A 24,900-nucleotide genomic window follows, 5' to 3' on the forward strand; every position below is an offset into this window, starting at 1 on the left:
CTCTTGTCCCCATCTTTTCTGAAGAGAAGGAAGGGTCTCCTCAGGATAACACATCTCGCTTCTGCCATCCTGACCTCAGAGAGCATCATACCACCAAACAGCTGCAGTGGCCTTTCTTTGTCCCATCTTAGCTTGACAGCATGTCTTTGACTGTGTGGGTTGATAGAGGCCAGGCAAGGAGGTCACATACCTTTGAGCATAGAGGCACACAACCAGCTCCACAACTAACTTTAGAGCTGATGCACTAACGCTACAGAACAGGCAGGGCTCACACAGCAGAGAGCGGTTCTACAACTTGGAGCCAGCTCTGAATTCCTTGCGTGTGGCACAAAAGTAGCACAACTGCGTGGAAGGGGTATTACCAAATGAACTTTTAGGGCCAGGAAGGGATTCTGAGACTCTTACATCCAAGTTATGAAACAACAGCCCACAAAAGCCCACGCATTCCTAGCTCAGCACACTCTGCAACACCCACATATTCCTAACGGCTAAATTGGTCTAGAAGAAACTAAAGATACACTATCGGCTTTCCTGATATTTTCACTTATCAGCTAGCAGTGGGTTTACCTGTTGCAAGGACTAGATGCAATTGCAAATGAGAGAGGGGAGGAGTCAAGGCAACCTTGTCTGGAAAACCGGATATATGGCCTAAACGCTGGGAAATGAGAAGAAAGGCTCTACTCAGATGCAATACAATTTATGAGGAGTTACATGATGCTGTTTCTTCTGGCTGTGTACTTGACCTACATCTACAAGCACCAAAGTATTACATCCTGCACATGCTACTCAGTTGTTTTGTTTCTAGGATTTTTTAATACACTGTTTCTAAAGCCCATCTATTTATCTGGAAAGGTGGCTCCAATACTATGCTGTGCAAGACACTTCTGCCACACCTCATCTTCCTCTGCATGACATCAGGACGGATGGTGAGTGACAACTGATGGCACCATCGATAAAAGTAGCTGTGCAGCCTTGCACCTGCCAAAGATAACTTGGCTTCAGCCTGCATTGGAAAGGTTGCACTGTCCAAAATGTTACCCGTCAGTCAGCAACCTCCAAAACCCAGGAAAGGAGGAAAGAAACCAACCAACAGGAGCAAAGCACAGTATAAGATGACACAGACCTTGCTACAAGCACCATCTTAATCCCTTCCACAGTTCCCAATCCTGCTCCACAGCAACATAGCACCTTGCAGATACTGTCCGGAGCATCACGTGAAACAGCAGCTGAGATCCTGCATGCCCAGTAATGTGATGTAACAGACTGGGAATAAAACAGAGGAAAAATCGCAGCGGCACTCAAGTACTTCATACACTCAGGGACGAAGGGCCTCCATGAGCGTTAGGCCCTGTTTACCAGCATGGCTCCAGCAAAGACAAAGCCGCCAGCCCAGTACCACCTACATTTCTGTTGTGCACGTCTTATCACCTGGGCCAGCTGCCTGGACTGGTGGCTCAAGCACCGCACTCTTCCCTCTGCAAACAGGTCTCATTCCCCTTGCTGGCTTTCCTCTGTATTTTCTCAGCAACAGTGCTGGTGTTACCTCACCCAACTTCTCTCTTTCATTTCTCCTCTGCTTCCTTCTCACGATGCTTTCAGAGATTCCTGAAGTTCCTCCATGGTTCCTGTCAAAGCTGAATACACTTGTGGTCTCCTTCCCCTGCATTCAAACCTGCTCCTGAAACCCCAGCCGAGCTCCTCCGCTGCCATCAGCTTTTCTTTCTTTCAGAGGCTTCTGGCTCAGTGGCTCTTTCACATCAGTCCTCTGGAACTGGAACAAGCAAAGCTATTACCTGTTTATTTTCTCCACCTAACTTATATTCTTTTCTTCCAAACAGAAGGATTACATGTTGCATTTCCTCTGGAACCCATGTAACACACACAATTAGGTGGTCTGTTAGGGCTGATCACGCCACAAGCTCGCATATTTGTAACAAAAGATGTTACAAAGCAGCCTTCAAATGCATCAGTGGATAAAAGCTTCCTAATGAAATTACATAAAAATAGTTTTGATAAGGATTTCCACTGCAGTGCTGAGAACTCAAATCCCAGAGTGTTATGTTAAGTAAGTTTGGACAGTTGGCCTTGGCTCAGTTTCCCTGTTTGGGGATAAACGGGGATAAATACCACCTTTATTTATACCACTCTGAGATCAAGCATCTACTACAGCTGTCCTGAGCACCATTTTAAAAAAAAAGACAATCAAAAAGGGTACTTTCAAACAAAACCAGGAAGAGGTAAAGGCAAATCACTGTTTTACTTTAAAGCCATAGATGTGCTTCCATAAATAATTACAGACTGGTGAGGCCAACTGAAGTACTGCTCTTGCTGTCCAGCCTGGGAGCAGTTCAAACCACACCAAAGTTCACACACACAGCAAGCAGCTGGTGCTTCAGACAGCTCGTAGGAAGAGCCCTTTGTCCCAGCTATAGTGGTTTGATGTTTGGTTATAAACATGCTCCTGCAGAATCTGCCTCCCCAGGACTGCAGCCACGTGCCAGAACCAAAAAGTGAAACCACCTTATCTGTTTTCTTTTCCAAGCTAAATATAGGACAAAAGAGTGAAAAGCACAGATGGTGAAAGCACTGTAAGTTTTCACATTCTTCTGCTCTAGGAATTTAAGCTGCTAGAGCACAACACTGGCTAAGCCTTCTAAAATACATTCATAACTCAGCTCTGTCACCGACGGCAAAGCCTAGCTTTACAGATCACCACAAGTGACCACTGTCATCCTATTTGACATGTGATTCACTTAATCTGAACAGTTGGTGTGAAGTAACTCTTTCGTATTTTCCTGTGAAATATTTCCATAGCGACCCTTCCTTGTAAATTTCCACACAGAAAAGGAACGAAAACACACCCCGTGCAGAAATGACTTCAAATGACATAACAAGAAGAACGAGGAATTATTTCATATGCAAATGGAAAGCAGAAAATAAAAGCAGATTAAGATTCAGTAGCAAAATTCTTCTGGGCAAATGAGCATAGCTGAAAGACAGACCCGAAGGGAGTGTGAAGCTGAGGTATTTAGAGGAAATAAAACTGGAATGGAAAAACATTCTTTTTTATAAAACATTAAACTGTTCAAAAGGCTCTTCTGAATAACGTTCACAATAACTATGCAAGAGAAGGGCAGGATCAGACCAACCACCCCAAGTGACAGAGCAAGTCCAGTTAGTAGGAAAACAGGTAAACCTCCAGATTTTTCTTAACTCCCTGTTCTCCCTCAGACTGCACAAAGCAAAACACTGGTGAATGGTGCCAACCGGCCCCATCGGAGGGGAAAAAGGGGGCACTTTGAGCAGGAACGTGTATGTAACAGCGCAACGTAGGGGAGGCTGAAAAGCAAAATTAAGTAAAAGCACCAGCAAGAAAAGTGTATTTCCTAAAGAAAGAGAATAATCCATAAGAACAACACACACTGTTTCATCCTGGGAGGAGCGGTACCTAGGAATAAAGCCCAGCTCTATTTCAGCCTCCATTAATAACTGTTCTCATCCACCTCTCCTTGTTATAAATACTTCAGTGCCTCCTGACAAGAAGGCTGAATCCATAATGGGCACGACATGCCGATTTGAGGTGGAATGAGACAGAAAGCTCGGAGATCTGTGATGTCAGGTCTAGCAGAAATTCATTTAAATTAGTGCACTGTTCAGAGCAAGCAGCAGGCTCTGTAACACTCCTTTCTGGTACACTGCCTGGAAAGCTGGAGTACTGAGCAACTAGTGACTCAGAACCGCCGCAGACAGACACTTTGTTGAGGAGACTGCTCGCCTGAAGTTTGCAGGGACTCTTCTGAGGTTCCAGAAACTCTCAGGATTTACCACCAGCCTCAGAAAGCTAGGATTCCCAGGTCTTAACTCCTTGCTCCAGCACTGACACCATGTAACCCTGCACAAGTCACTTCAAGACCCTGTTTTTGTATCTGAGCTTTTCCAGCAGTAAAAACGGAAAGGACTTGATCACCTGCAGCTCATTAAGCACAGAAAGGAAAAGCTCTGTGCAATGCCCTGCCTTCATCAGTATCCTCCAAGATATGCTACCTTTATATTTCATCATATTATGCTGATCTTTCAGCAATGCAGAGGGAGGACATGCCTGTGGCGATGAGATAACACAAGAACCACTAGCTCTCACGCAGGTCTTTTCTTTCAAAGGGCAGGGAAACCGAGGCACCACAATTTGCCCAAGGTCAGCCCTCCCAGCCAGCAGCAAGGCTGCACCTGAAGCTGTATTTACTGCCTTGCAGTCTTACACGCGAAGCACCAGACGATGGTCAGTGCACCTTTTAGTGCCTCTAATGAACTTCATTGCAAAATGACAGAACATCCATGAAAATTACAACCAAGCGCCTGAGCGTGTGCTACACGTACCAGGTGTTACAGCATCCCTTCCCCCCCTCAGTACCTTTCGCTCTTTATATTCTCCTCTGGTATCCTGAGCCTCTATTCCCCCTCTCCTGCTCCCAGCCGAGTGGGAGCTGCTGCTGGAAGCAGCCCAGGCCTGCAGCTACCCCGGGGGGTCAGCAAAGGCAGCCCCCAAGGAACAGCCACCCGCCCAGCTGTTTCCCCGCACCGCCGGCACACGGTAGGCTGGAAACCTCCACCCCGGCTCCCGCACCCCGGGGGCACCCACCGGGGGGGATCTGGGGGGCCGGACCCCGGCAGGACGCGGCCCTGAGGGGAGGGCGGCAGGACCCACTCCTGACAAGCCGGGCCCGCTCCCGCCGGGCCCTCAGATCCCCCACAGCCCCTACAGCTCCCCCCTGGGCCCTCAGAGCTCCCACAGGCCCCCCCGGCCCTCAGACAACCCCCCAGACCCCGGAGCCCCCATTGCAGGCCCGGGGCCCTCAGAGACACCCCCCCCGACCCAACAGCCCCTGGCCCTCAGACTCCCCCCCAAGACCCCACAGCCCCCGGCCCTCAGACCCCCCCCTCTGGCCCCGGGGCCCTCAGAGACCCCACAACCCCCGGCCCTCAGAGACCCCCCCTCAGGTCCCCTGAGCGCCCCCCTCCGTCAAGCCCACAGCCCCACAGCCCCCCCGGCCCGGCAGCTCCAGAGCGGAGCCGCCAGCCGGGCCCTGCGGTCCCCAAGCCCCACAGCGGCCCCACAGGCCCGGGCCCTCCCGCACCCGCCGCCCCTCGGGAGGAGGAAGAGGAGGGGGCAGGGTGGGGGTGCCTCACCTGGAGAGGTGCTTCAGGATCTGCTTCTTGATGATGCCGGCCATGCCGCGGGGCTCAGGGCCGCGAGCGGCGGGACCCCATCGCGGCGCCGCCGCCCCGCCCCGCCGCGCCCCCTGGCGGCCCCCGCGCGCGCCGCAGCCGCACTCCCCGCGTGTGCGCGCAGAGGGCGGCCGCACGGCCCCCCCTCCCCCCGCCACGGGCAGGGCCGCGGCGCGAATCGGCCTGCCCCGGCCGTGCGCACTCCCCCCCGGCCCCCAGAGCCCCGAAGCCCCCACAGCCCCCTGGGCCCTCAGACCCCCCAGGCCCCTCAGCCCCCGGCCCTCAGATCCCCCAGGCCCTGGACCTCAGAGCCCCCCCTCTCCAAGCCCAACAGCCCCTGGCCCTCAGACCCCCCACGGCGCTCAGCCCCCCCCCCCCAACCCCGCAGCACTCAGAACCCCCCCCCAGGCCCCTCAGCCCCCAGAGCCCCTTGGCCCTCAGACCCCCCAGGCCCCTCAGCCCCCAGAGCCCCTTGGCCCTCAGACCATCCCCACCCCCCGACCCTCAGCCCCCCGTGCCCTCAAACCCCACCCCAGGCCCTCTGAGCCCCCAAGGGGAAGCCCATAAGCGAGGGCACCAGCCACTTTGGGCAGCTTTTAATGACGTGCTTTTGCCTCTATTAAAATGTTGATTCTTCACACCCCTGGAGCTACAGGAGAAAATCACCAAGACACAAACCAGCTCGGTCTCACCCCTCTTCCTTGCGCTGCTCCCTGCCTCCCAGGTCAGCCGAAAGTAAGTTTTTCTAAAAGAGGCACTCATTACAACAATAAAATTTTCAACAGAAAGCAACGCAACCAGTGAGGCTGCTTGGAAGGAAAAAAAGAAAATTAATCATCCTTTCAGGCAGTTTCTGTGCTGCTTAGCTTATGTTTGCACTGTAACGCCTTGATGGACAACAATGAAGACTGTTTCACATATTGTGCTGGATTTCAGCTTGGATGACAAGGGAGTGTTTTGCTTTCAAGGCTACGCTGAGCAAAGGGAACCCCACATAAATGGTTACGCCGTTGTGCGAGGACAGCCTGCCCACCAGGGCCTTACAGCGATCAGTCATGCCACTAACAGCTCCATGGCAAGAAAACCACGTTTGTACTTTACCGAGTACATTCTGTTTTAACCTGATAGTAGGAGGGAGAACTCAAGTGGCATACAAGGCTTGAACTCTTATGGAAGCCCCAGCGCTCATCGTCGCTAGTTCCTATTTTTTTCCCCAGGAGAAAGTCATTAGCATGCCTTGACAGGGCACATTGTGCGTGCGATGTAAAAGCAACCCAGCTTCAACGCAAAGCTGAAAAACGCTCAGGTTATTTATCAGGGAGACACGTCCCCAGTCAGCAGTTTCACCTTCCGCGACACACGCTGGTACAATCATTTCAGCTCCTTGCCACCTACTCGGCGCCTGCCGCGGGAGATGCAGCTGTACCACGATCCCTTTGCTGTCGGACGCAGGGAACGTGGGAGCAGCAGGATCCCCTCCACCCGCGCTGCAGCACTGCCACACCCGGCCGGCTCGAGGCCCGCGCGCTGCAGAAGTCCACTCCGAGTATGGTTTATTGTAGAAACATGCTTTAACCTTTGCCTCATCTCAGTGTTTGTTGAACACAGCTATTAAGTATTGAGCTATGAAATATTTGGTGCCTCAACTACACCACATTACTTACAGGAGAGTGTGAAAAGCACATGAGCTCCTAAAAATATCATCTCCTCTAACTGACTGGACTGTCCTGTCCCATAGCGGAGTGCAACTTGGAAAAGCAGCCCTCGCAGTCCTGCTAACCAAACACTTTCTTCTGTGATGCAAATCACCCCCATGCTTTCATATTGGATGCAAATATGCCACGAATGAGTTGGACAGTTCTGCAGACTGAAGTAGATGACAAAGGTTAGGCAGCCAGAATAAATTCTTTTAATTCAATCACAGTTGTGCACCTGCACTACTCGTCAAAAGCAAAATCCTTTTCATAAACTAAAGGGCCTGAGATATGTCTTCAACCCCACATCCCTTTATGCCGAGAAGGGCACTGAGGGTTAATAACTACTGATGCAAGAACTCCAATAACGTAATTAGATGTGTCCAGACAAGAGCCGCAGTAGCAATAGAAGAACAGAGAGGTACATTCAGCAGCATCAAAACAATTTCTGCGAGAAGTAGCCTTTTAACAGCATCTCTCTGCTTCTGTCAGTAGAGGATCAACATTTTATAGAATTCAACCTATTCTGTGCCAGTAAAGTCAATTAATGTTGCAGTTTCCCCAGCCACGGATACCACTGCAGTCTTTTCTGATGCCACCTTTTCTGCTCTGAATTAAAGCCACGCATTCTTGTTTTGAAACAAGAATTCAAAATGCAGATAGTAATACATCTCTCGAGGGGTATGACATGCAAAAAGAGAGACTACCTAAGGACTCAGGAGAAAAAGAAACCCTGACAAATTCTGTGCAAGACAGGTAGTGAGAGAACAAAGAACTGACATCTCTTTCTGCCAGGCAGAGAAACCACACGCAGAGTAAGGCTCCGATTCTCCGTATGTAAACCGGCATCAATGATTTATTGTTGTGTTTTACAATTCAGTGGGAGGGGAAAAAAAACAACCAAACAAAAAATCCACCAAAAAACTCAGATCAGGTACCAGAGCATCAGTCCAGTGTGTATCTAGGTCAAACCGTCTGCAGTCTGGAGTAACAGCAGATTTCCTCTACACACTGTTTTAATATAAAATCCTAGGGAAACAGGTCTATGGTATTTTATCATACGGAAGATCGTAACATGACAAAGAAAAGGCAGCTCCGTTTCCACCTTTATCTGTCTGGACGGGTCATTCCCGGCCTGGTTGGCACCATCATGGGTCTGGAGGGCGGCCTCATCATTGGGGGCCCTGGCATCATCGGCATGTGTCCTCCCATCGGCGGCCTCATCCCTGGCGCTATGAGGGGAAAGGGAGGGTGTTAGAGAAGAGCTCTCAGGAGCAGCGACTGCCGAGTCACAGCAGCACAGCCTGCAGGTTCTCTCCCCCACCTGCCAGGGAACTTCCATTTACAAGTGCATAAGCTTTGATCTGGAAGCTGCCTGAGCTGGACTGCATTTCCCTGAAGGACATCAGCAATCAGCAGAGGAAGAACCACGTTCCTGGGTTATACGCCCATTGTTGACAATATTCACCGACAAATTATTTTCAACTGCTGCAGATAGACACTCGCTTAATTACTGAATTAGAAAGTTCATTTTGAAAAAAGTGCGAAATGTTCCAGTTAAGTGTGTTTGAAAAAAAAAAAATAAAACCAGACTGGTGTACTTCTGACAGCTGGGCAACAGCATGGCCAAAGAAAAGCAAGTGCTCTACTAAAAAGCACTGGCATAATGGTTCCCATCCAACTTCTCCATTTCCTTTCCGGCAGCCACTACGCTGCCCAACATCGCAGATTACACACGTATTTTGTGCCTTTAAAAACCCTTCAAGAACATTTTCTACCAGCAAGATAACTGCAAAGACACTTCGCTACTTGTAGTGTGCGTGTTCCTTTACATTGGTCCCAGTCAGTGCTTCAGTAAGACACCCCCTGAGAATTCTTCAAATGCCAGTAAGCCCAAAAGCGGAATGGACCAAGACATTTTACTTTGCCTTTACAGTTCTGGAAACAACTTTTTTAAGGCACGTCGTCTCTCTGGAACACATCATCTTGAGATATTTTAAACAACAAAATTCGTTTAGTGCTGAAATGTCCCCCTTGTGCAAAAATGGGGGCACTACCAACACAGAATTCCTAAACAATTAAAGATGGTGCTGTGAAGACTAGAGGTAGAAAAGCTACAATTTACCAGAGCAATAGTTTCAGCTGTACTAGTAAGTACCCTCAACAAGTACCAAAGGAACTTTGATCAGCACTTAAGGCTGTTTTACATCTCACCGCGCAGATAACAGATCAGCAAACGTGCCTACAGAGCACACAAACTGAAATACAGCTCGACACGCGGGGCTGTCCATCCATGCTGCACCTAATGCAGTGTCTGAAGTGATGCGAGCTGTGAACTCGAGCTCATCCCCACAGCTACACCCAACACGGCAGCTGCTTCGCATTTTCCACTGAGCTCCTTTCGTAACTCTCTTGTTGCTCAGCGGGACAGAAAACACAACCCGTGCATCCTGCAGAGCAGACCAGGCAGTACCTCGGTTACAGAGATTTACCTCTCTCCAGACTTACCGGGTCCAACCGGCATCATTCCAGGCGGGGGGGGCCCCATCATCGGCATCATTGGGGGTCCACCCATGTGAGGGGCCGGCATCATGCCGGGCCGCGGGGGGCCAGCTGGGGACAGACAGACTCATTACACACCTGACTGCTTTCACATTCACCGACTATGTGCAGTGCAAAGCAGTTAATAACTTTACAGGACATTTTAGTACTTAAGGTGTCTCAGATGACTTTACAACTGCCTGTCTTCACTTTCAGTTTCAACTGTGACTTCAGGTGCCAAAAAGTGAACCGGAGAAAGAATATTCTAGCCGTTATTTCCAACTTCACACACCTAACGCAGATGACTACCACAGCCAACAGCAGGACTCCAGCCAGAAAGGGCTCTCAGTTGTTTGCCAGCTGAAGTGCAAAAGGTTATCAAACCTGTTCTATTTAAAAAATAAAAAAACCCCAAACCCCATGCTGGAAGTTTTAATGAACCTATCTACACAGCAGCTAGCAAGTAGTGAGGAGGCACACACTTCCATTCATGTACTCAACATTGCTAAAATAAGACAAGCTAATGATAAGATGGTTGCTGAAACACTCTTACAAAACATTCCCTTACATTTTGCTCCTCACAAGGTCAAAACATCTTGGTTCAATTTTAAGCTAAAAGGGCTTTTCTTTACAAGTCCAGGAAACATGCAACACAGCTGAAGATGGCTCCCGTCCCAGACAAAAACTGTCCGGTTCAGACTTACGGATGCTGGGAGGAGGTGGTATCATGGCTCCTGCGGGAGGTGGTGCCGAGAATGGTGTCGGTGGGATTTTCCCTTGCTGAAATGCAGCCGCTACATTGGGGGGGAAAAGAAAAAACAAAAAAAGGAAAGAAAGAATCCCAGGAAAAAAACCAGTTACTAGGCTGAGGAAGCTCCTGCGCCAATCCTCCTTGTCATGCCACGCGGTCAGAGCATACTTCACGTCATGCTGCACGCTCAGTTGTTCTAACTCTGGAACAAATCCCTGGTTTATGCTGCTTGTCATGGCGGAAGCACCTGATATTCTTGGAGGCAATTATTATATTAATTACTCCAGCTGAGACTAGAGAGCTCCTTGATGAATCTCACACACCTAACAGGAAGGCGGATGGTAGAGAAAACACATCACGTGGTTTGCAGCTGCGGCTTTCACCTGGGATCATTTGGTAAAAACATGCTGCCTTGGAAATGGTAACAAGGCAGCGGCTGAGGTAGGTGACAAAAAGCTTGAAAAACCCGTGAAAGGGAAGAGGAGAAATTCAAAAGACTGGAATCAATGAGAAGGCAACAGGAGTGAAAGGTGGACTCATCATGAGGAAAACGGACACAAGGAAATGGAACAAAGCTGCGTCAGGGGAAGCCTAGACTGGACATTAGGAAAAGGCTGAGCGGGCGGGCACTGGAACAGGCGCCCCAGGGTGCCGGGGGCCACAGCACCCAGCCTGCCAGGGTTCAGCGAGCGCCTGGGCGACGCTCTTGAGTCACACAGTTTAGTTTTAGGGAGTCCTGTGAGGAGCAGGGAGTAGGACTGGATGATCCTTATGGGTCCCTTCTGACCTGACATGCTCTATGATCTAAAAAAAGCTGCCACAAAGTTAACCTGGCTCTTGTATTTTTTCTGACAAAGGAAAGAACCGTTATTCAGAGGGGAGGCAAGAGGAAAAGAACCGTATAAACTGTGAGAGGAAATGCCTCACACTTTATTTGAGCCTTTGGGGGGGGTGAGGGGGGCCAACCAATATCCCTAGGGAATCGAGGGCAAGTACGGCATTTTTTTTTAAAAAAAAAAAAAGTAAAAATCCATACATTTCAATGTCTATTTTCCTCTTCTGCATTCCTTATTCACACTCTCTATGTAACCATGCTACTACCCAAAAGTAAAAACACATTACACGACCCTGTGTGACGTCACCGGCAGCGCTAAGGGCAGCGGTACCTACAACCCCCTCAGCCACAGTAAAGCAGCAAATGCCTCCTTACAACAACCCCTGGGGCAGAGCCCGCTGCCTCGCAGGCAGAAGCTCCCGCTGTTATGAGTTCAAGGCTCAGATTCCCAGCGATGTTTTCGCTCATGACTCGCAGGGCAAGGGCTCACCAGGGAAGCGAGGAAGAATCAAGGTGGAAGGACAGAAGAAAAGCAGGTAGAGGAAAGACAGCAGAAGGAAAGGGGAAGAGGCGCAGGGTCAGGGAAGGATTAGCCTTACTTGTTTTGTCAATCAGGCTCTGAGCTTGTTCCTCCATCCATTTCTGATAGTAGTCTTTCACGTTCTCTTTGTGCTTTCGGCCACTGCAGTGAGTTTTTCTCACGGAGGGCTGAAAAAATTCACATAAACCCAAAGTTAACAGAGAAACGTTGTATAATTTTAAACATATACAAATTAGCAGTATAAAATAGGTCGGTTTCAGCACCCAGCCAGAGGGCGAGTGACGTGCAAAACCCTAAATGGTAATTGCTGAGCGTCGGCCACCGACCGCCAGCGAGGCTCGAAGCCCTCCCGCTCCCGAGTGGCTTTTGCAAAGGAGCAGGAAAAAGAGATCAAACGAGCGGGACGCCGCGGTCGAACAAACACGCCGGCTTTAGCCTGGGTAAGCCCTGGTTTAAGGCGTCTGGTGCGGGTTTGGTACTCACCGAGTCGTGGGTGAGGTACGTGTCGCAGTAATCGCAATAAAACCTGAGGAGGGAAAACTCTCGTTACTCCAACGAGCACGAACCGACGGCCGGGGCCGCCGCAGCCTGCCCGGGGACGGACGGACGGGGGGACGGACCCCCCTCCCCAGATCCCCACCCCAGCGCTCACTTGGGCATGGTGCTCCCCGCTCCCCACCGCCGCCAGGAAGTGACGCACTACCACAGCGACAGCTTCCGCCGCGTGACGCCCGAACAGCGGCGGCGGGGGGGCGGGGCTCAGCGCTCGACGGCGGCCCGAGGGGGACCAGAGAGGCCAGCGGGGAGGTTTCGCTTTTCCCGCCTTGCAGGCGGGCTCCCGCCGCTCCCCGCAGTCGCTTCTGACGTCACGCCGCCGTTCAGCCACCCGCAAACCCGCATCAGAGCGGGGCCTTCGCCGCTCCCCGCCGAGGGGTTCTGCTCCCTGTTCCCGCCGGAGCGGGGCCCGCGGCTGGTGTTTGGGAAGGAAAATCCGTGACGTAACGCGCAGGGTTGCGTCAAAAAACAGCAAGAGGTTTATTTACGTTCAAAAGATTAACATAGAGCAGGGGTCGGGCCCGGCCGCGCCCCCCGGCGCTGGCGGGGCGGGACCCGCGGCCCGTTACCGCGCTCGGGGGTGACGCTCTGTCTTGCCGTCACGAGGCCGCGCCCCGAGGGGCCTCGCGGGTCTGCAAACTGCGGGGAAAGCGTCATTTTTTTGCGGGGGGAGGGGTTGAGGGGGGAAATCCCGCCGTCCGCGAGACCCCGCCCTGGCGGGCTTTGCGCCGCCTCGTTTGTGTAGCGCCACGTGACGTCACAGTGATTTGCATACATCAACACGCGCCCGCGCCACCCCCGTACATGGCAGCGCGCGGCCGGGGTGGGAGGGCCACGCAAATTTCTCCCGCCTTATGACGCAGTTCCTCCCCTCCGCCCAAAGATGGCGAGGGCGCCGTATGCAAATGACGTTTTACATGCGGAGGCCACGCCCCGTCGCCATTGCCAATCCCCTTCCGCCGGGCGGAGGGGCGGGGCACCGACGCACCCGCGCGTGGGGTGACGTCCGCCGCAGTGGCGTCATAGGCTGCGTGCCCCTGGCGCGAGGCGGGGCGGCGCTTGCGCAGTGCCGGCAGCGGCTGGCGTCGCCCGCGCCCCCTCTTCCCCCCCCTCCCCTCCCCCCCGCCGTGCCCGCGCTCCCCCCGCCCCCACCCGGCCCTGAGGCGGCGGCAGCGGCGGGAGCGGGAGCGGGGCGGCCCCGGGGCGGCGGCGGGGAGAGCCCCGCCGGGCGCCATGGAGGGCATGGACGTGGACCTGGACGCGGAGCTGATGCAGAAGTTCAGCTGCCTGGGCACCACCGACAAGGACGTGCTGATCGGCGAGTTCCAGCGGCTCCTCGGGTTCCAGCTCAGCCCCGCCGGCTGCGCCTTCTTCCTCGACATGACCAACTGGTGCGGGGGGCCGGGGCCGGGCGGGGAGCGGGGCCGACCGAGGGCGGCCCTGAGGCGGCCGAGCGGGCCCTGAGGGGAGCCGGGGAGCGTGGCCGGCCCTGAGGGGCCGCCTCCCCCCCCCCCCCCCTTCCCGCCGCCCCGAGCCGCCTCAGGGCCCGTCCCGCCGCCCTCAGGGCTGGGGGTGCCGGGGGAGGGGGGCGCTCACCGCCGGTCCCCATCGCCGCCCCCGGGCCGGTGATGGCGGTGGGCCGGCTGTGTGTGTGTGTGGGGAGGGAGCTATCATGGCAGCGCGGCGGCGGAGAGGAGCAGGACGGGGGCGAGGAGGCAGCCGGGCTCGCCTCCCCTCCCCACCTCGGGGTTGTGATTTTTTTTTGGCCACTTCGCGGAGCCCGTCGGTCAAAGGGCTGCAGAGCTGTTAAAGAGTGACTAATTGATGGGAAGGAAGGGGGCATGTGATCCGCGGACCCAGGAGCTCTTAAAGGGCGCTTTCCCTGAGGATGGGCTGAATCTAGGGATGGATTGCGGTGCCCGGGACCCCATAGCGGGGTCAGAAGGAGGGAGAACCGGGGCAGAAAGGCTGCGTGGGAGCCTTGGAGCCACCACGGCCCCACGCAAAAGTTACCTAGGTGTTTGGTAAAAACTTAGTACCTGCTTGCAAACTATGGATCACCCTCTAAATACTCTGGTTTTCGGTGTATATTTTGGCTTTATAGACTCTCTGTCGCTGCCCTACGAAAAACAAAAGCAGGTACAGGTTATCAGGGAAGCCGCAGCTTGAGGAAAAACGTGTGGAAATGTGCAATATAATGGTGAAAAACAGAATCCAGGAGTCTTAGTGGTGCAGTGAGCCCAGCGACTGCGAAAGAATGTTGTGAAATTGCTGCTGTCTGAATTGTGGACTTCTTGCCACCACTTGCATCTTTTAAACCATCTCTAATAGCTTTGGTGTTGTATAGGACAGGAACCAAAATGTGACCCTCTTAGGAGGTTCGCTTCCCTCCACTGTGATGGATGTAGGAGAGCAACAACATGTTTTCTGTTTCAGATATGGTTAACAGGGATTACTTAGTGAAGTTATAGTTGTTATTTTTTGTTAGTGGTATAATATCGAATCCAGAAACCTGAGGTTCGAAACTTGAAATCCGAGAGGTCTCAATAGCAACAGTTGGGGGGAAAAACTTGTGCGGAATTGTTGAACTAGTAAACAGTAGTAAGACTTTGTCACCTTTTTCCTTTCATCTTTCCCTCCTCCTGCAGCTCTGTATTGAATTATCTTGGCAAATTTGCATCTGCAGAGGGAGTCAGGGAATAGCAAATAAAACCATGTGTTTTGTAAGCTGATACAATGCGAAAGAAGGTCTTTCTCGAGGAGTTTGAGAGTTTGCTTTGGATAAGCGGTTCACGGCAGAAGATGCTTTCCCACTTAATTCACATGCTCATGATATGAATAAAACAGCCAAATACCAAGGTTTTTGCTGTGCTCATAGATCATAGACTGTCGTGATGTTCCTTGGGAGAACAGAGAGCTTAGAGACGAGCCTGGAAGTTACTTGTGAAGATACTATGTATAACTGTAGTATTCCTGGTCAGTGTTGAAGCAGCTCTTTCTTTTTCAGGAGTATTTAATTTCTTTTTGGAGTAACAGTATCTCAATTACAGTCTTATAACCAGCGGCTTTTTTAAAATTTTTTCATTACAGTTGAAGAAAATTATTAAGTGGTGAAAACTTCACAACTTCAGTGGCTCAGTCAGTACCAAAAACATATGTTTTCAATTTTTTAAGTATTAGTTGATAAGCCTTGTAGATGGATGGGGCGTGCGAAAAGGAAATCTGTGAAGTTGGTGTAATGTGTACAAGAGTGTACGAAAATTAGCACGGGCTGTAGCGAGATTGCTGTTAGAGTGGGCTTGAAGCCTGTGAGAGTTTAACCTTTCAACAGCAGGGAGCTGAGTTAGGTATGCTGGCAGGTGCTGCTCGTTTTTCTCGTGTGTGCTTGCCAGGGCGCCGCTTTCCTGACCTGTGGTATCATTTGTTGCGCCTGGTTTTGTGCAGTTTGCAGTTCTGCTGCTGTGTTTCTGTCCCATTCTCCAGCTCCCACCTCTCCTTTGTATGGCCTTTGGGTTATTGGCCTGACCATGCTACGCCTGCTCTCAGTCGTTATGAAAAGGTGCAATTAAGACATGCATCCCCTTTCTGGAAACACCTTTCTATTGTCACATTGAAGGACCCTGTGCAAGTTAACTCTGTAATCCACGCTGCCCCAGGTGATGTTAGGCAGTGGCCTACTAGGTTTGGGTTTTGTGGCCTAGAATTAGGGTCAGAATCTTCTATTGCGGGTCTGGCCTGCAAATGATTTGTCTCGAGATTGTCAAGTCACTTTTCCTTTTGTTAGAGATGTGGCACTTTCCTGCAGTGATGGTCCCTCCGCTCTCTTTCTGCATCAGGATTAATGTTCATCTGCAGGAAATGGTGAGGGAGTTCACGGCACGGGTGACAGAAGGGCACTTACTTGGTAGGCTGGGTTCTCTTTAGCAATGTTCATGGATGGGTTAATTAACAAAGACATAAATAATTTTCACTAGAACCCTTTTTTTTTCCCCTCCACAAATGTGGTGAGCTGCTCTGGCGATAATTATGTACTCTCCAGACCTGAAGTTATTTCCCTGTTGTACGCCCTTCCCATATTGTGTAGTAAACAATGTGAGATGTAATGTGTTTTGAAAGAGTATTTCCAATAGGATTGGTAATGGTATTTAATGTATTTAAAGTGAATTTGCAGTTCTGCTGAAATAGAGGTATGATTTAAAAATAGCTTATTCAGCCAATTTGAAGGGGAAAAAATAGTCGTTGATTCTGGAGCAATATAGATATTTGTAAGTAGCCTTTAAAAGTGTCCACTTCTCCCTGGAATTGCTCGATGTGCTTTCAAAGTTCTGGCAGACTTGGGACAGCGCTAAGAAACTGCCAGCTGGTTTTATTCACCATATTGCAAAAATGCTTCAGGTAGAACATAAGCATCCAAAGTTTCTGCGACTGTTCCTTGATCTTCAAGAAATACAGGTTAAACACTTTGAGTTGTCTTTTTCCCCTGTTATTTATTAAACACTTTCCTAGAGATCTGCCTCTTTTTAATTATGTGTTGAGTTCTGGTTGTGGGCTGTTATAACTTCTTAGCTTTCTGCTACACAAATCCGACTTTGCTCTTGTCGAGAGTCCTGGCTGTACGTTCCTTAAGGGCAGTGCGCATTGTCCCTCTTCAATATTTACTTATTTATTTTTCATTAGAAGTTGTGAGGCTTTTGAGAGGTTGGGCTTTCCCTTCTGGCCTCAAACCAAAAGTGAACTTCTCCAAAAGATGTTTTGGCATCAAAATGTTTCTTCCTTGGGAGGAAAACCCAGGCAGCGGAGTTGGGAGGGCATTTTTCTGCCATTGCATCCAGGATAAAAATCCACCCTCCATTAAATGGCATGCTTAACTCTCCCTGCTCCCTTCCCCCCTCCAGATGTTATGCAATGCAGAGCCCGGCTGCCGGCACACTGAAGCACATCCAAGGCTGCAGGTTTGAGGGAGGGGGCTCAGTGGGATGGTAGGAGTGATTTTTGTGGTAAAGTGAAGTTCCAGGTGTCTCCAGCTCCTCTCTGTTATGTGATAGTATGGCCAGGAACGTGTCTGGACTTGTCGAGACTCAGTCTACCTGCATAAGAAACTCCTTTTGAAAACTGTTTGCGCTGTTTTAAAACTAGGGATTGTTTAGGTCAGAGAATTGGTGCTGAGCGAGTCTGTGCCAAGATACCTACTCATAGTCTTCCTCAGGCCAGACGGTTGTAGGTCCCTGGATAGGTGGTACCGCGGCAGATGGGCCTTCCGGAAAACACTTGCAAAACAAAAGTTCCAAGGTGCCAGCCCAGCCGCGTCTGCTTTTCAGCAATACGGATTAGTGTAGATGTAAGAGCAGAGGAAACTTTGCACAGAAGGTGCATTGTATTTTTTTGTTGACACTCAGTTAAGGCCTGTTTCATAAAAGTCATTAGATTCCTCTAATGATGTTATGGAAATTGTATTGTGACAGGGAAGAGGAATTTTATTTTAATTGGAGAGTATAGCGACTTGAGGGCGAGAGGCTGCAGCGTCAGGCTTGGAGCTTCTTTAGTTCTGTGAGAAAGTAAATTAATTTGACTTCAAGTAGCTAGTGGTGCTGGATTGAAAATCCATATTTCAGCACAGTTGGCTGTGAAGGGAGTGCTAATTTGGAAGCCTTAATGTATGTATATTTCAGTAATTTACATGTATTATTTCTTTACATTCTCTTTTTAGCTTTTGTTTAGAAAGCTGAATTTTTATTAGTCTTGTAGGTGTGATATTTAATTGAAATGTGTCAGATAATGATGGCTTCCATTGTGTGTGTGGGAAAAAGTTTTATTGTTGCAAGCCCCAGACTTTTTTGATCTAGCTTTCTGGTGAAAAAGGTCTTGTTAAGGTCATTACTTGTAAGGTAGTCAGATCTCTTCTGGAAGACCTAATTTTTTTCATATGCTTAGAAGAATTTGTAGCTGTATCCCAGTTTACCTAGTACTCTAAAGATGATGTTTTGTATGAAAACATTTATAAGTTTATCCCTGAAAATACGACAGAAATCTGCTTTAAAACCTCTTTCTGTATTGTGAGATGTAGGGCATTTCTGTATGTGTGAGTGAGGGAGCCAGGGTGAGGTAGGAATTAGCTAGCGGTGATACCAATTTTTTACATCAGAGATCCAAAATTTTCAAGCATGGCAAGGAAAATGTATCCTAACATTTCTCTGCAAGTGTTTTATTGGTCTTGGAGAACAGACAGAATATTGGCTTTTAACAAAATTAAAATTGCCTTTTAAATACATGTTTTTATCCCTGTGGGTGGGCTGTTTAAATTCATTAAATCAAATGAACCACCTCTATTGCCCAGAAGTTGATGTACTTGATTGGGAGTCTAAAGACATGTTTTAGCTTAATAGGTGGGGAGGTTTATTGCTTTTACTCTGACTTTGTGTAAGTGTTTAATTTTTGCTTTCTAGCAAAGATGATAGGATGCTACTTTTCCTTAAAGTGGGTGAAAGTGTATCTGTTAACATTAGTGCTGGACTGTAGGTACTATTCAGAGAAATACTCAAAGTATATTTAGCTAAAACATGAGGACATACGGAATTTAACAGAACAGATTCATATCAACAGGATTTACTCACACAGGATGCATTTCCCATAAGGGGTAATGCTAGTACACCTGATTTTTAACCTTGCAGGTGTCTGCAGAACTGCCATTTAAAAAAAAAGGCATGTGGATGTCCTATGTTAATAGATTTTTGTTTGTTTGTTTGTTTCCTTGTCAAAAGCAGCTCTCCAAGTGTGTGTCAGGAAACACTCAGGGTTGAAATGCTCCTTCTCTGAGAGCTCATATGCAGACAGGTTACCACATGTCAGCCAAAGGATGGTCCTGGTGCGCGGGCAGGCGCTGTCCCCAGCCTTCCTGCGCTTATTTAAAGGGTTGCTGGTACAATATATCCAGTCATCATGTGGTAAATCCGTTTTCTTTTTCCAGTCTTCAAATAGTTTCATGTTCTCTTTCAACGATCGGTGGAAGCAGCATATTTAGAAAGCAAATACAAGGACATGCAAAGTCAGACTGTGCAGCCGTGAAGTTTTTAGGCATTACCTATCAGGATATGACTGTCGAGGTGGAATGTGTGTCCTTAGCTGCTCCCGCACTGTGAAACCTTTGATCGTGTAGTTAAAGCAAAAGCCATTTTTATTGATTACAGAATGGCTCTACATGATTGCTCTGGTGGAGGACTTCACTACAACTAATCGCTGCCATTAAAACACCTGCATTTTTTATTCCAACCCTTGCTTAAACACCAGCAGCCCCCCAAGAATTTAGTTGATCTCTTAAATCAAAACACTGTTGTTATATCATTCTTCAGATGCAAATATGCATCTCTTATTACGGATCAAATACATCTGATTTTCTCAAATCTAACAAAATATTAGATTGACAAAGATGTCTGTTCTTGTCTGGTCTTATATCAAGATCTCTTCTCTAGCTTTTATTTGGAGATCCTGACTGAAGGGTGAACAAACTAATTTGGTTTCCTCAGCTCTTTGAAGGCAAGGTTTTTGTTAGTGTCCAGTGAACTAATCCACTGCTATCTGAGAACTCCATCTGGTTTTCAACAGATGTTCTGTCTTGCTACATTTACTGAGTTTTCCTCTTTTTTTCCCCTCGATGTGGGAAGTCAAAGGAAGGTAGGATAAAGCAACAAATGGTAGGATTTTCTCTTTCCCTGAACTAAGAAATATAAAACCTTCTTTTGTATTCACATTGGCATTGTTGGATTTGCCACAGAGTTTATTATGCCACTGCAAGCGTGGAGTTGTGGTATGTGTGCTTCACCTGAAAGAGCTCGGGGTCCCTGCCGTCCATGTTTTGTCTACTCCTCATCTCAGTCCATGGGACTCCTCTCACTTCCCATTTGCTAATCCACATTCAGATATATCTGAGGAAAACTTCCCCAGTGCTCTCTACAAATCTCAAGCTTGGTCTTGATACTGCTTTCCTTTTGACAGGGCAGCAGGAGGAATCCTCGTGTCACGGCAGAGGCAGGAAACCTGAGCTCTCAAGTCAATCCTCCTCCTTCCCTGGAAACTTCTTTGGGTTGGTTCAGTGCTCCTCCAGGCCTTTGGTGGGGAAGTAACAGTGGTGGGTGGGAGTCATACTGCTTTGCTTCTCTTCTTCCTAAATCAGGTGATAAGAACAAAAAATCTTGTATTCATATGTGTCTCGGTACATGGGAATTGTTTTAAGTGACCTAGGTCTTAATGTGATTCTAGTTATATTGGTAGGTGGTGACCAGTTGAACTGAATGTGGTGAGAAGGGTGAAGCGCTGGGTTTAAAGGATCGTTTGGGTTTTGATAAAGTTTAGTAGTAGGGAAGAGGGAAGGTGAGGATTTAAACTTGATGGCATTCTTACTTTCAAACATTTGGTGGAGTGCTGTCCTTGGAGGCAGAAAAGACACCATGGACATGCGTCTAGTAGCTCCTGAGGTACCATTGCCAAAATGCCAGAACGGGCGGGTGATCTCCAGGCTGTGGCCGCTGCTGAGCAGTGCACGCATGCACAGGGCCATCCACACCCTGTGGCTGGCAAGCAGAAAATCGGTTTTAAACTGCCTAGTCCATCGTGGCTAACTTAGAGCGTAGCAGATGTCTTCTTAGTACATGTGAACTCTTGTAGACTCTTGCACCTCTGGTGTCCATAACTGTACCCTGATGCTACTAAAAATAACAGAATTGTAGAATTAAACAATCGAAAAATATTTTCTTGGGCAGCTTTTATTTAGTGCACTAAATAAAAAAGCAAACATGCACCCCTTCTCCAGAATAACTCTAATATTAGACCTGATTATTTTGAATGAAAGCTAGACTTTAATTACAATATATTTTTAACCGTAGAACACACTATAATTGTGCTATGCTCAGTTACAAAACATTTAAAAACTGGGTGCATGTGAAATGGAAATGTAAGCAGACAACTGCAGCAGAAGGAATTGGGTACAATATAATTTTAGTCCAGCTGGACTGCCTTACATGCCTGAACTTGTTCTCAGACAGTTTCTGTAGCTTAATCCCCCCCTTTACTTTAATGCAGACAATTATAGATTGGTGACATAGTTTATACTGAGGAATTAGCAGTTACAGAATCATCTCCACGCTGGCAGCTCTTGATTACCTTCCACGGGGAAGAGCTGCTGCCTGTTTCCAATGGCAGCAAGCAGAGAGCAGCTCCTGCTGTGACATTCTCAAAATATTTTACACCCCCCCCCCCGCTTAAAGCTCCTGACCACCTGCTTTAGGGGAGGGTTCAGCTGCTGGTGGTGGCTGCATGGACTTGTGCTTGTAGCAGCATCGTAGTATCGATTCTGTCACTGAGACCGCTTGCTGTTGGTTGGCAAGGCACAGCGCCCGGCCAAGCGCAGGCACCAGGATAATGGTTAAACTGTGTTTGTTAACAGCCTGGTAAAGGAAAGTGATTTCCTTTGGTGGTTTGGGGTGCACTGAGAACGGTGTGCCTCTCCTGTGGCCTCCCAGTCTCTTTCCTTGCGCTGCCCCTGTAAAGAGCGCAGTGTTGCTGCAGGTTTCTCTCGTCTTCCTGGAACGTCCTGAAAATGGCTGTTTACAGCTAAGACAATGAAATGTTTTTCTGTGGCTTCATGTGAGAAAATACATAAGCTTTGAATTAGCTGGTTCCTCCAACCCCCCCCCCCCCAGCTGTGTAAGTTCAACTAAAAGCTTTCGCCTTCCCTCAGTGGCCGTCTTCAATATAACATTTTCTAAGGTAGTTTCCCAACCTTGTGGTTTAGTGTAGGAGAGGTCAAGAATGAAGATAACTGATAACGCAGATTTTGCTTTGTGAAATGATGTCTGGTGAAAGCCATTCACTGATTAAAATTCCAGTCCTTGAAAACATCTTGAGACTTCCCACTTAATTGCCACGTGTCATCTCTATTGAAAATGTTTGAATTGAAAACTCCAGGTAAAAGTGCTTCCCTGTGGTGTCGCAAGTGCATCTCTTTCCCCCGCCTCCTGCAGCTTTCTCTGAGGCTTTGAGTGCGGCATCTCCTACTTCAGGAGCAGTAGGGTAGCGATGTCCTAGCTTGTAGTGTTGTCAGTCCAGCTCCCCAGTAGCTGGGGCAAATGAAATCCAAAGAAGGTACTGGAGACTAAGAGATAAAAAGCGTGGCCTTAGGATTGCCTCATTTGGATGTCCTCCATGTACATTTTTAGTCTCTCCCACCTGTATCATGTAGAGATGTTCCATTGTTTAGGAGCGAGAAATTATCCATCTGCTGCACTATTTCTTTTGCACATTTCCTTCTGCTTTTAACAGTAGACACCTTATGGGGTATTATGGTGCCTGGTTACATATTGCATTGGGAGAAGGAGAGAAAGGCCTGTAAAGGTTGAGGGTTCTGTTACAGAAAGAGCACAGAGTGTTCTACGTAACACGTGATGTTCTTGAGATTTCATTGTACTTTTATATATCGCTGCTCAGTTTTTGCATTGCGTGTTTCCAGGATAATCACACCTGAGTTGCTTCTCTCATGACAAAATATTGCGCCATACGTGGGCGCTGAGGACATACAATGAACATACATTACAGATTGGACACTTGCCTGGCTTTCCTCTTCCTCCACACAGGGAGAGAGATGTAACTTGGCATTTACTTTTATTACAGTTGCTCTGCACGATGAAGTGGCTGAGTCCATTTGTCAAAGTGCTTTCTACTTGACTTAATAAATGTCTACTTTCTGCGTATGATCTAACGGCTACATCCTGTGTGAAAGTCTAAATTGAAGGCTAACTTGGAATTGCACTGAGAAGGCTCTACCCTTTGCTTTTTCTGGCAGCTCAGAAGAGTCAGCTCTGGAAACTTTCACCTGTCACTGGTGTGGCTGTAGGAGTGGGCAGGAGTAATAAGAGCAAAATTTGGATTTTGAGCTTATGCTTTGACTTGATTTGGATTTTTACCCCCCAAAAAACTTTTTAAAAATATTTTTCTTTGGATCTTTCATCAAAGAATTTGACAACAAATGAAAACTTACTGATTCCTATAACATTTATTGTTAAAATTGCAAAGTTGTTGCTTTCTACTGTAAATGTTATTTTGGAGAGGAATTCTCATGTGTCACCACATACATTAACCTGCACATCATAAGGGATTTTTTTTCGAGTTCAGACCTTTAAGCTGGTAGATTGAAAACAAAACCAGAATACCGTTCCTGGTGTCAGCCCAGCAGGATGGCTGGTGGGAGAGCTCAGTGGGAGGGTTACAGCTGCTCGATGGTAGCCAATTCCTCCAGTTCACTTGTCCCTACCTTTTTGAGAGTCCCTGTTTGCTGGGACTCTGATGTCCCTTGTCTGGGATGTTAGGATGACCTGGTTGTATTGCTTTACTTCCAAGATGCTTAACCCGTGTATGTTGAAAGAATCATATGCTTTATTGCTAACAGAAGGATTAGGTATTGTGCATATGCCCTGCCTTGCATAAGACCACAGTGAGTAAGCCTTGGTGCTTCGGTTCCTTCAGTTCTCCTAAAAAAGAATCTGATTGAATCAATAATAAAAATATTTCCAATTATCTGTATATTGCTTTTTGTTTGCACAACAGTTAGGTTGTATAAGGAGGCCTCTAGTTTGTGAATTGATTTGGAAGAATTCCTTTTATTTTTGAATACTGCGTGGTGACCTAGTTAATTGGGAGTAATTACTGTCTAAATATATTGGTTTAACATAACAAAAGGCCGTCTGGAAAAAAAAAACTGGGAAGGGGAGGAATGGCTCAAGATAAACCACCTCTTCGCAAACACTTAAGAGTTGTTAAGGGACATCTCCAGAGCTATTAGCAGAGAAGGTTTTAACTTCACTATTGTAATTTAGCTCCTGAGGCTTGAAACAAAGCAGCAGAGCAAAAGAATTGATCTGAAAAGGAACACTTTCTCTGGTTCTGCGGGTAGAATTTTGTCGGGTAAAAGCACTTGACATGTGAGAGTCATGGGATGCCCTTGGAGAGGAAGGAGTGGGGTATCCACAGTTAGACTGGATTTGGTTGATAATATGGAGCTATAACCTTTATTTGCTGCCCTCTGCCCTCTCTCTTTCCAGAATCTTGCTCTTAGGACTGACAGTGAGCACTGTGGTGACCGTAAGTAGGCTCACCTGGTCTGTGGGGTGTCTGCTGCTTGCAGGCTTTTTTCAGGGGTTTGAGCCTAAATCCTGTTGGACCTGCTCTGTAAGTATGGCAGAGCTACAAACTCTCGCAGTGCAGGACTGCTATAAAAATGGAAAAATTGCTTCATTTAGGAAAGGTGAGGAGGGCCTGACACCTGAAGGGCTTTGTTAAGACAGACATGTATGGCCATCCCTGTAATTAGCAGAGATCAGTCATGGAAATTACACTGGCTAGATTTGGCACGCTCATCTTCATTTTGAAGTTGTTTGGCTTATAATAATTCATCTCATATGGTAGAGAGAAAAGGGGTAGTGGGGTGCAAGTCATACCTAGGAGGAGTAAAATACCACAGGCGTGGATGTGTAAGCGGGACATTTATATTATAACCCCTTCCTCTCTGAGGTCTGACTCTGTTCCTGTCCCTGAAGTATCTGCAGTTGGCGCTATGCAATTACAGCTGGGGCACAAGAATAAAGTCCAAGTACACAAGTATGACGGTAAAATATGTATCTATAAAAACAAATATATAAAACATAAGTTTCAGGGCCTTGAATGTGTTTGACCTTGAAGCCACTTCTTTCATTGAATGCTTGCATTTGCTTGTAAA

General features: G+C 48.2%; 3 protein-coding genes across 5 annotated transcripts in view; 1 reads left to right on the forward strand and 2 right to left on the reverse strand.

Annotated features, from left to right (window-relative positions):
• The window catches only part of BLTP3A (bridge-like lipid transfer protein family member 3A), a 35,558-nt gene extending 30,262 nt beyond the window's left edge, over positions 1-5,296 (reverse strand). Inside the window, exon 1 of the mRNA XM_075115989.1 lies at positions 5,185-5,296. Coding sequence (XP_074972090.1) covers positions 5,185-5,228 — 44 coding nt within the window. The 5' untranslated portion in view covers positions 5,229-5,296. The remainder of the gene's footprint in view (positions 1-5,184) is intronic.
• Positions 5,297-7,755: 2,459 nt separating this feature from the next.
• Positions 7,756-12,771, reverse strand: SNRPC (small nuclear ribonucleoprotein polypeptide C). 2 transcript variants are annotated; one of them, XM_075115755.1, is made up of 6 exons: positions 12,238-12,771; positions 12,069-12,111; positions 11,644-11,752; positions 10,163-10,252; positions 9,426-9,530; positions 7,756-8,149 (listed from the first exon to the last, which is right to left on the reverse strand). In XM_075115755.1, exons 1-6 carry the CDS (start codon positions 12,243-12,245, stop codon positions 8,025-8,027), a joined length of 480 nt encoding a protein of 159 aa, XP_074971856.1. In that variant the 5' UTR covers positions 12,246-12,771; the 3' UTR covers positions 7,756-8,024. The 2 variants fall into 2 exon arrangements, with proteins under 2 accessions (XP_074971856.1, XP_074971855.1); XM_075115754.1 differs by having other exon boundaries at positions 10,163-10,255; positions 12,238-12,518.
• A 433-nt stretch (positions 12,772-13,204) lies between these two features.
• The window catches only part of ILRUN (inflammation and lipid regulator with UBA-like and NBR1-like domains), a 33,038-nt gene continuing 21,342 nt past the window's right edge, over positions 13,205-24,900 (forward strand). For both annotated transcript variants that reach the window (XR_012663945.1, XM_075115753.1), the window contains exon 1: positions 13,205-13,531. Coding sequence is in view for 1 of the 2 variants with exons in the window: in XM_075115753.1 (XP_074971854.1) it covers positions 13,374-13,531 (158 nt within the window). In the remaining variant the exon portion in view is untranslated. The remainder of the gene's footprint in view (positions 13,532-24,900) is intronic.

Source organism: Phalacrocorax aristotelis, chromosome 21, assembly GCF_949628215.1.
Source record: "Phalacrocorax aristotelis chromosome 21, bGulAri2.1, whole genome shotgun sequence".
Taxonomy (NCBI): domain Eukaryota; kingdom Metazoa; phylum Chordata; class Aves; order Suliformes; family Phalacrocoracidae; genus Phalacrocorax; species Phalacrocorax aristotelis.

What these genes read in the sequence shown, in the direction of transcription:
- SNRPC (XM_075115754.1), bottom strand. An exon ending in GAGCCTGATTGACAAAACAA is followed by an intron (nt 10,256 to 11,643) that starts GTAAGGCTAATC and finishes TCCCCCCCAATG; the next exon opens with TAGCGGCTGCATTTCAGCAA. An exon ending in AATGATGCCGGTTGGACCCG is followed by an intron (nt 8,150 to 9,425) that starts GTAAGTCTGGAG and finishes TTCCCCTCATAG; the next exon opens with CGCCAGGGATGAGGCCGCCG.